General features: G+C 30.1%; 1 protein-coding gene across 3 annotated transcripts in view; it reads left to right on the top strand.

The window, feature by feature from the left end:
• The window catches only part of LOC107439709 (fatty acid synthase), a 56656-nt gene extending 46068 nt beyond the window's left edge, over positions 1 to 10588 (top strand). For all 3 annotated transcript variants that reach the window (XM_087157882.1, XM_071177918.2, XM_087157883.1), the window contains exons 22-28: positions 711 to 1061; positions 1851 to 2094; positions 3973 to 4212; positions 5148 to 5614; positions 7042 to 7317; positions 8249 to 8500; positions 10199 to 10588. In XM_087157882.1, the coding sequence (XP_087014008.1) occupies positions 711 to 1061; positions 1851 to 2094; positions 3973 to 4212; positions 5148 to 5614; positions 7042 to 7317; positions 8249 to 8500; positions 10199 to 10309 (1941 nt within the window). In that variant the 3' untranslated portion in view covers positions 10310 to 10588. The remainder of the gene's footprint in view (positions 1 to 710; positions 1062 to 1850; positions 2095 to 3972; positions 4213 to 5147; positions 5615 to 7041; positions 7318 to 8248; positions 8501 to 10198) is intronic.
• Positions 10589 to 11361: the final 773 nt, after the last annotated feature.

An 11361-nucleotide genomic window follows, 5' to 3' on the forward strand; every position in this document is an offset into this window, starting at 1 on the left:
GAACGTATCTAATGAGCGAGCAAAGCGAGCATCGGATTGCGAAGCAATCCGAAATGAACTGCGAATGCAGTTCCGGGGGTTGGAGAGCGCCAGCAAGCAGGGGGCGAAGCCTCCTAGTTGTTATATAAAACACTTCTTACCTTGTCTACAATAAACCAACTTCGAAATATAAACCTAAATGATAATTTATAAAATGAACTTAATCTCATTGCTATAACAATATACTAACACTAATGTATGATAGTGCATGGCTTGCACCGAGAACAAACAGAAGAAACAAGTAAAAAGAGGCCAAATTGGAACTGCCAAAAAAGCGAGTTCTTTCTAAATCTAGCAACCATGTCACCTTTTTTTAACAATACATCTCTAAATAACTAAAAAATATTTTCACTTCAAACTCACCAGAATTACTTGATATTATTAATATCTTATGAAATACAGCAAGTTCAAGCTTAACAATTATATGATTTATTTCTTTTGTTAAAAACAAAATTATTAGTTTGAAAATATCGCCTTGCAGATTAAGCTGTAGTAAGCAGCTGTATACTTTTAACAGGAAGTCGAGCAGGTCAAGATCTCGAGATTGACGTTTACATTTATATTGAAAACACCATCTATTCAGTTGTTTTGTGTTCATATGATTTTGTATTTAATTGTAAAAATTATGTTCAAATGCTTTTTTTTTTTACAATTATTATTTACATTTTTAGATAAGAGAAGAAGAATTAGAGAAACAAGCAATTCCTACATCTGTTAAATTAACAGCATTAAATCGAACAATGTGCAACCCTAAGAAATCATATGTTATTATTGGTGGATTAGGAGGTTTTGGCTTAGAACTCAGCCAGTGGTTAGTTGAAAGAGGAGCACGCACTATAATTTTAACATCAAGATCTGGTGTGAAAACTGGTTACCAACAATTATGCGTGCAGAGATGGAAACAGGACGGCGTGAACGTAGTAGTATCAAAACTAAATGTTGCCAACCAAAAAGAAACACAATCATTGCTGAAGATGGCAGCTGAACACGGTGCAGTTGGTGGAATTTTCAATTTAGCTTTGGTAAGTTTTTCAAAAATAACATTTAAAATACATAGTTGATGGAAATTAAATGACATTTTTATTTCGTCTGTTAATTAAAAGCTTTTCCGACCTCTTAATATCAATTTAAAAACAGAATGATTTTCAACTCTTTCAATCTTAATGATTTTGAGATATGATGAGTTAAACTTTTTTAATGCATTTTTTTTCTTTTTATTACATACCTTTTAACATTTAAGATTTGAGTGAAATATTTTTTTCTAGTAGTAGTGAAATAAAGCAGAAATTTGGAAGAATAAAAAAGATAATTTTTTAGACGTTTATCCGAGTTTATGAATATGGATGGATGTTTGTACTTTAATGAAATAGATGTGGATTAAATATTTTTTTTTTGAACTGTAATTGAAAAAAAAAATTTTTTTTTTGCTTAACTCGAAGTTTTACTCTTTCATAAAAAAAGTTCTATGAATCAGCAAATCAGCCTTATGAACGTTAACAACCGTATTTGATTTTCAACGAACCATTAAAATTATTTTTAATGAATAATTACTTTAAATGATATTTATATGACGGCATAGTAAAATTTTATAAATTTACATACTTTAATTATTATTAGTTTAAATTTATTTTTCTAAGCAGTAAATAAATCGAGATATATTACCTGTTTTCTAACAGAATATTTTACAAAACAAAATATAATACAAAATGTTTTTTTTTTAAAAATTTTAAATGATACTTTTGAGTTACTAAGTTTCACAGTGTTATTAATTTATTTTTTAATACAAATATTTATGCATTGCTTAATTTTAGGTATTAAGGGATGCATTTATGGAAAATCAAACAGTAAAAAATTTTGAAGAAGTGGGTGAATCAAAGATCCAGTCCACTCTGAACCTAGACCAAATATCCCGTAAACTATGCCCTGAATTGGAATGGTTTGTTTGTTTTTCATCAGTCAGTTGTGGTCGAGGCAATGCTGGGCAGAGTAACTACGGATTTGCCAATTCTGCTATGGAGAGAATATGTGAAGAGCGCTGCAAACAAGGATTACCTGGTAATATTCTTTTACTTCAAAAAAAAAAATTTTTTTTTAAAAATAAAATTTGAATAAAAATTTTAATGTTAACTTAGTTGCAATTCTCAAAGACAAAAAAATTTAATTAATGCAGGTTTCCTCAAGGTGGGCTGAGCGCAGAAAAATACAGCAAGTTTTTTTTTTTAGATTGGGCCATTTAAAAAATCCAATCTTATACCCACCAAGTGGGCTTTTCACATTTTGTTATTTCTAATTAATTTTCTTTGAAATTATCAAACCAAATTGTTCTTTGAAATTATCAATTTATTGTTTTTTAAATTTAACTTTGTAACCTTCATACAAAAGTATATGAACAAATTATACTTATGAGAATTATAAGTATGAGAATTATAAGTATGAGAATTATACTTATTACATAATTTATTTAGATTGTAAACCACTTAAAACCCTTTAGATTGTAAACAACTTAGGGACTGAAACACAAAACTAGTTTCTGTTTCGTTCAACTATTTCAATAAAAAAAAAGAGACTCCTACGTAATTATCAATTAAATTTAATGAGCATTTCTACATATTTATTAAAATCCTAAATTATATACTTAAAATGTTTAGGAAACAAATGTCTATAATCTTTTTTCATAAATTTCAAAAGTAAAAAGTAAAGTGGAGATTTCTGTATCATCATCAGCAGCAGAATAATCGACAAGCCTTGGTAACTTCCAAACAAGGACTCGTGGAAAACTAAAAAAAAAAAAAAAAAAAATTACAGAATGAGGCCAATTTGTAGGATATAACTTGAGGGCTCCCCTGGATAAAACTCTACATGTTTTTTTTTTTTGTTTTTTTAATGTGTAGGTTTAAAATCCATTTGCCGACTAATCACGCTGTGAAAATATCTCAAAAGTTGATAATTTTTTGTACATTTTACACATATAAAGTAAAGTATTCATACACAGAGAAATACAAATAAACATACCAGTATGTGAAATATCCTCAGTGATAGATAGATCATGGGTTAGAGTCCCTTTGCTGTCAGGCTAACCGTGGGAGGTTTTCCACTCCGTGTAACGCAAATGTAGGTTAGTTTCATCAAAAAATCCTCCACAAAGGCAAATTTCATCCAATACTTGATCCAGGAGTTCCCTTGTGTTCTGGATTGGGTTTGAAATTACAAGGCTACAGAGTTGAACATTAGTAGTCGTAAACCCATAAAATTGGGTCGGCTGTTCAACACATGCTATAAAATAAAATAAAATGAACATACCATGTGCTACAAAAAATATGTGCTTTTAATTTCATGAATGTATTTAAGCATGCAAGTAGAATATATTTGAAAAAACCTCACCTATTTTCGGGCAAAATTGGGGTCTTTTCATATAAAAAACCTGAGTAAATCCACTTAAACCCAAGCAAAATTCGCTTTTTTTCACAAAAAAACCCACATGGGCTTGCAAATCCTGGTAATAGTACTATGAAATGATCATAAGATGTCAAATATAATCAAATTGGATTGCCACAGGTGCTAGAAACAAAGGAAAACACAATATTTATATATATATATATATTAAAGCTGGATTGCTAAACAAACACCTTAAAATCAAAACAATAAATTTTTATATTATCATTAAAGTTTAAGTAGTCATATAATACAAAACAATGTTTATTTAATTGATTTTGAAAACTATTTTGAATTATTTGTGCAATGATTTTTATAAAATTTTCTGCAATTAACTGAAAACGCACACAGTAGTCTATCTAATTTCACTGCATTTTGGACAGAGTGCAATATCTCAGAATGATGCCCCTTAAACTATAATCTGATGCTTGTGCATTACTTTCCTAACAGCATATTATTTATAATCACCCTTTTATTTAAAAATAACTTTTTTGTGTGTAGGTCTTGCCATACAGTGGGGTGCCATTGGTGATGTGGGTGTCATTCAAGATACAGTTGGTTCTGATGTTGTGATTGGAGGCACTGTCCCTCAACGAATTCACTCCTGCCTCTCTGTTTTGGACAAATTTTTGCAGCAGTCGCATCCAGTCGTTTCCAGCTTTGTACCCTATCAACCATCCGAAACCACCTCACAGAAATCATCAAAGCACAACGTACTCTCGACAGTGGCTAATATATTTGGTATGCTTCAACAATTTTACTCATTTAATTAACACAAAAACAGACATTTGTTCTTATCATAATACAGGCATTGTGAGTGAGAAGTATTATATTATTAATTTGATTCTAAATACTTATGGATGGTGTTTTCGACACTAGGGTGCGCTGCGAGCATACCATATGGGTTGATCTTTTTGGTGTATTTTAAAGCCAATTGACTCACAACGTGATCATTCTGTTTTGAGACTAGACTCCCTTAATTATTTCTTGTATATGTGTATTTGTTACCCGATTTATTATTTTTGCTTATAAAAAATTTTCATTTGAAGACGTGAGAATCATGTGTAAAAAAAGAATTGTTATAAAACACTTCTTACCTTGTCAAAAATATACCAGCTTTGAAATTTAAACCTAAATGATAATTTGTAAACTGAACTTAATCTCGCTGCTCCAACAATATGCTAACACTAGCATATGATGGTGCACAACCTGCAATAAGAACAGCAATAAAAAAGTAAAAAGAGTCCAAATCAGAACTGCCAAAAAAGCAAGTTCTTTCTAAATCTAGCAACCATGTCAAATTTTTTAACAATACATCTATAAATAACTGAAACAAATTTTCATTTCAAATTCACCATAATTACTTAATATCTTATGAAATACATTAGATTTGAGCTCAGAAATTACATCATTTTTTTTAAAAACAAAATTAGCTGTTTGAAAATATCACCTCGCAGAATAAGCCATAGTAAGCAGCTGTATACTTTCTAACTAGAAGTAGAACAAGTCAAGAACTCGAGATTGTTGTTGTTTACATTTATATTGAAAACAACATCCATTAATTTGTATGCGTTTTTACCTAAGCACGGCATTACTTTGCTTAATTCGCCTTTAAGTTTTAAACCAATTTTGATGAATATTTCACTTTGTTTATGAGTATTGCATTTATTGAATAGGTATCAAGGACATGTCCTCAATTAATCCTGAACAATCACTCGGTGAGCTCGGAATGGATTCTCTGATGGGCGTAGAAGTGAAGCAGTTCCTCGAGCGAGATTTCGACCTCGTCCTCACCGTGCCCGAGCTTAGACAGTTGAAGATCAAAGACTTGAAAGAGTTGGAAGGAGGTGCAGACAGCTCAGAAACTCAGAAACCCACCGAGAAAACAACTGCCGATGATGATTTTAATGCTTTCTTGCAATTCTCCTGGGACGTTAAGAAGCAGCTCGTTCCATCTTCGACCATAGTTCCACTGAATTCAGTCAAAAGTGGAGTTCCATTGATAGTCATTCATCCAATTGAAGGTACGACAGACATGCTGAAATCTTTGTCGAAAAACCTGAAATGCCCTGTTTATGGTGTTCAGTGCACTCCGGAAGCTCCGTCCGACTGCATCGAAAATTTGGCGGCTTGGTACTGGAAGGTAAGATCATACATAGTTTTATTACAGGGTTGCCACTCCACAGGGAAAAACTTGGAAAATACAGGGAAATTTAAAAATAACCTAAAAATAACAGGGAAAATGCAGGGAATTTTGTTTTGTATTTTCTTCTTTTAATAAATGGTGACCTCTCAGTGGGTAATTTAAGGGATATTTAAGAATATTTCAACTACATTAAACTATTTCAGTTATTATAGCATTGTTTAAACATGTTCAGTTGTTCTTTTTTTTCTCTAAATTTTTCCAGCAATTAAAATTAGTATAGTTAGCTCAACATAGCTGAAGCAAGAGAACAGTAGTTGTTGTGTTTCTTCTTAATATATTGTGTATAATCTGTACAGGGAATTTTTTTCCAGATTTGAGTGGCAACCATGTATTAATATAGTTTTAACAATTTGATACAAACAATAACTAATCATACTTGGAACAAGAAAATGATATGATCCGAAAACATAGAGTTGTCATTCAAATAATTTTTTGAAATTTTGAGTCAACCTACTTTTTATAATTAGTACTTTTATCATTTTATTTGAATAGAAAAAATTTAATTTATTTTCCTGATCAAAATAATGTAAGAATAGTGTGCAGCTATTAACAAGAAAATGAAAACTCCAATAGATTTTATGAAAACGTTATGCTAAAAATAAAGAATATTAAAAAAAAGTCACAGGAGGAATATGGGAATTTTTTTTTATCATCCATGTAGAGAAATAAGTAATAACAAAAACTGTACATTATATTAGAAATCACAAATTTAAATGAACTGTAAATTTTTTTTTTATTGCAACTGGTATTTTTTAATAGGACATAAATTAAGAAAATTATAATATTCATTTTATTTGTAAATATATAATATTCATTTAGTTTAGGTAGGTATAATATATTCCTCAATAATGCATAGGTCAAAAAAATTTCACAATAACAAAAATTAAAGATTTCTGAACTAATTAAGAAAAATTAAGTATCTGTCAAAAATCTAGGAATCTAAAAAGATTTTATCAAACTTATCCATTTAATTGAAATAGCATATTTCTTAAAATTAATTTTCGATTTTAATTTCACTTTACTGTCTAGTAATATTACATATATCAAACAAACAATAAGTCTTGTAAAATATATGCACATTATATATAAATTTTGTGGGGGCATTTTCCATTCTTAACTTAAAGAAACAAAAACAACTGGAAACTCCAGAACAGTTGGTACTTACTTCTTGTAATGTTCTCTTGTTCTAATGATTGAAAAAAGCACAATATGATTAAATATTACTATAAAAACAGTATAGTACTAATACTATGAAAAAGACTTAAATAGATTTTACAAAATTGAGTAAATGACTTGAGGGTTTTTTCTTTTAATGAAGTTATAATATTACATATAATGCATTTCTAATAGCTTTTAATTTACAGAAAATTGATGCAGCAAAGGTCGGTAAAACCATCAACCTTGCCGGATACTCTTTTGGTGCCTCCGTCGCTTTCGAGATGGCGGTTCAGGCAGAACGTAATGGTAAGCAGCTGCACCCTAAAGTTCTAAGTGTGACCATGCTTGATGGATCTCCTGCACTAGTGACAACCTATACGAAAGACCACAAAGCTCGTTTCCTAGAAAATGCTGAGACCATGGGAGAAGCACAAGCACTCTGCTCTTTTGCATTACAATTTATTGATATTAAGATAAGTGAGGTAAGTCACCTGATTATTAACACCTAGTTATTATTATTTTTTCAATGAGCAGAACTATAAATTATTTTAATGTTCGCAATGTAGCTATCTGTAACACAGAGGGGACAAAGCTGATTTCATTTAATTAGAAAGATGATTACATATATATGTTTTAGTTTTATTAAGCATAGTTTTTAGTCGAGAAAACGAATGTTCAGTTTTTTGTCAAATGGATCAAACAATGTAACAAATATGCTACTCAATAAAACTTCCAATTTTCCTTGCTGCTGTGCATTTCGTTGTAATCGGGAAGCGTCACTCAGTTTCTATTTGTAAAGTTTTTGAATTAAAAAGAGTAAACTAACTGCCTCATTTAGTATTTATTGTACATGGCACGTAGCGTTTCTAAAAAGTGCTTATTTTCGTGTTTTAAAGGTGCCTTTTTTATAGGGTATTTTTAAAAAGTACTGCATAAAAGTGCATAAATTTCCCTTTTCAAAAATGAGATTTTTTTCTTTACCATATCGATTTTCGCCATGTATTATTGAAAAGCGTGGTTTTCACATTGTTCTATTCAATGTTCATTCAACCACAAGGCATTTCAGCTCACCGTCGGTTCCCAGCGTATGAAAGCAGCAAAATTTTTTTTTTTTTACATGTTTGAGGAAATATTCGCAGATCTGAGTGTGCGTAAACTCGCTGTGAGATTCTTTCTCTCTTATGTGCAACTCTGCTTCATTTTCCACCCTCTGAAACCGCACGGAAAAATCTCTCGATCTTTTTATGGTGGCTAATATGATCAAAAACAGCGTTCTTTGTCAGAAACTAGTTATTTTATCATGATCATGTAAAGTCTTTGAAAATTATTTTGTAAATGTATATAGTGCTTATTTTTTGTTAAAAGATTTGGCTATGAACAATGTTGTAACATAAAAACAATTTTTTTTTGCAGCTTAAAGATGAGTTAGTGAAACTTCCCAGCTTCACTGAGCGTGTACAAAATGTAGCGCTGAAAATCTCAGCCGCACACCCTAGTCTAAAAGTGGAAGAACTCATGACAGCATTTGATCTCTACTACAAGAAGTTGGTCTTGTCACTGCAATACACTCCTCAATACAGGTTGAACAGGGACATTACTCTCATCAAAGCTGCAGACAGTGTCAATTTGACTAAAACATTCTCAGACGCCTATGATCTCGAAAAAGTAAGTGGATTTTTATGGCCTTGTATTTGAATACCTGCCAACATTGGAGAAATAAAATAACGGAGATTTTACTAGCGAAATTTTTTAGGCTACGAGTAAAGTTTTGATACATCAGGAAAAAAAGAAACTCAAAATTGGAAATAATATAAGCACTTACATTTAGCGAAGTAAAAAATAGGTTAAAAAATATTGATCTTAATCTAAAGATTTTTTTAAATCATTATTTATAATTACTTAAACTATAGACACTCAACATACTGCAGTACAGGCAGTAGCACCATCTGTTGAGGAATAAGAGAAGTATTTTTGCCATCAGCGGATATTTTATTGCCCATTTCTTTTTTTTATTTTTAATTTATTCGACAAATACGGAGAAATTTGAGAATATATGGGTAAACAGGAGATAGTTATAAAATACAGGAATCTTTGTTAAAAAACAGGAGACTTGGCAGGTATGCATTTGTTTAAACGCTTCCTCTATTGAATATCATTGGAAAATAAAACATTTTGAAAAGCTCCATGAACGTTGATATTGTAGACATCATTATTGGTCGAGAACAAGAATGGATAAAATGTATTTGTCCTATGTCTAGGCTATTCAAAAGTGTGGTCACCAATCTTGACCAAAAGATCTGTAACAAACTGCAGTGGATCAGAAGATAGAGCATTTGCCTTCAAATGAGGTTCGAATTCCAGCGGTGGCTGGTTGAGAAAAATTTTGCTCACATGTCGCACGGACCGCAGTTCTGGCGTTGCGGTAGACGGATCATGGGTTTGAATCCCCTTGCCATTGGGCCAATTGTTGGCTGTTTTCCTCACCATCTAACGCAAATGCTGGTTAGTTAAAAATTCCATGAAGATGGCTAGTTTGTCCCAATATTTGATCCAGGAGTTTCGCTGTCTTCTGCGTTGGGTGCAAAATTATAAGGCCATAGAGTTGAACATTGATATTCATAAACTCAAAATTGGGTCGGCTGTTCAAAGCTGTATATAAAATAAAATAAAACAAACTTAAAGCAAAAAATAATAATTCCAAAAATAATTTTAAAATTAGAAGTTAAACAGTTGGAGTGTATAATACAATAAAAATTAAAGAATCACAGTTAATTGTTTTTTACAGACATGCTTTAATTAGGAAAAAAAATGTTTGTCCATGAAGTAGAAACACTTTTCAACAATACTATGTGAATATTATCATTCTCCATACAGAACTGAGGTGGCTGTCACAACTTGCAAACAGATTGATAAAATATATGTACACCTTTAAAGTTTGAAATTTTTTTTTTGGCACTATGCAGCTGAAAATACAATCGTGTATGGATGGTCAAATTGTTTACATTTTTTGCTCTGTCAGGACAACAAAAAATTTTGATCATTTGTTGAAAAAGCAAAACACATTGTTCTTCAGTTAGCAAAATATCCTTATTACCAAGAAATAATTGTATAAAACATTGTTTCAGTTAAATAGATTTATTTATTAGTTAATTTCACCATGTCTAATTATTCTTTGAAATATCAAATTATCAGTTTTTTAGAAAAATTTATTATGATTTTTTTTAATGACACTATATAATAATTAGTACTACGTATTTTCTTAATACAGTACACCATTTTTGCATAAGTATATTTTTAAATATTTCAAATACAATAGGTAATTTATATCACCTATATTTACTAAATATTATGATTCTATTTTAGGTTTGTGATGGAAAAATATCTGTTCATACGATAAAAGGAACACATCAAACTTTTATTGAAACGAGGGAAATTTCAGACTTGTTGAGCAAAACGTTTAACAGTGGAGATTGAGCTTTTAAAAGAGACTGAATTCTTTGTATTTTAAATATTTTTTAAAAAAAATGCAGCTTATTTAAATCCCTGAAACGTTTGCGGGACAAATTAATTTCATGCATTTGTTTTCTTCTGTAACAAATTTGTATTATAGTTTTCAAATCATTGTTATGTTTTTTCGTTATTACAAAAGATTCCCATTATAAATAAGATGTATTTATAATTTGTACAGACTTGAAAGTGTGTTGTATTTTTATTATTTCTCTAATTTCTATGAATAAAGTGTTATTTTTAAAATTGTATCTTTTCTTAATTGTTCCTTTGAAGAAAGCCCTATTGATAATATTTAAGTTAGTATAATGAAGTTAAGAATAGATAGTAAAAGAGTACAGGATTTCAAAAACAATGTGTGCTAAAAACATATACTTCAGAAATAATTTCTAAAATTCTGGAGCAAATTTTAAAATGTATTAGGGCCAAATGGAGTAAAATGGCATTAAAACCAAATTGTTTCTAATTTTTTTAGAACAATTTAACCTTTTGGTCTTCTAAAATTCCATTCCATTACATATAATAAAACTTCGGCGACATAATGTTACCAACTTTCCAAAAGCAGGTTTTATGAAAAATGGAGTAAAAAAAAAGTCTTACTTTAGACAATTATGTTTAGAGTTACAATATTTAATTTAGTTACATAAAGCAATTTTCTCTCTGAAAATCTACACTTCAGTTGATAAAAGGGCTGTCTTAATGATAAGCATGACTCCTGGAGACACATAAATATTTTGCGCACCTATAACATGTCATCCTGTATAAAATCGATGCATGTACAAAAATTTCACATACAACAAATTGAGCATTTTAAAAGATATATATTTAAAAATAATTTCGATGGTAACCATTTATAACCCTTGTTAATTAAAATTTAAATAATTTTCAAAAACATTGAAGCTAATTAAATAAATAAAAAGCATAACTATTTATTTAAAATGTTAATGAACTATTTTAAATAAAATTTGTGAACTTTTATTGTCGTTTTAGCATTAGTGAAGCATTTTTAGACACATGGA

The sequence above is a fragment of the Parasteatoda tepidariorum genome, chromosome 2 (genome assembly GCF_982258835.1).
Source record: "Parasteatoda tepidariorum strain Cologne lab strain chromosome 2, Ptep-v5.0, whole genome shotgun sequence".
In the NCBI taxonomy this organism is placed as follows: domain Eukaryota; kingdom Metazoa; phylum Arthropoda; class Arachnida; order Araneae; family Theridiidae; genus Parasteatoda; species Parasteatoda tepidariorum.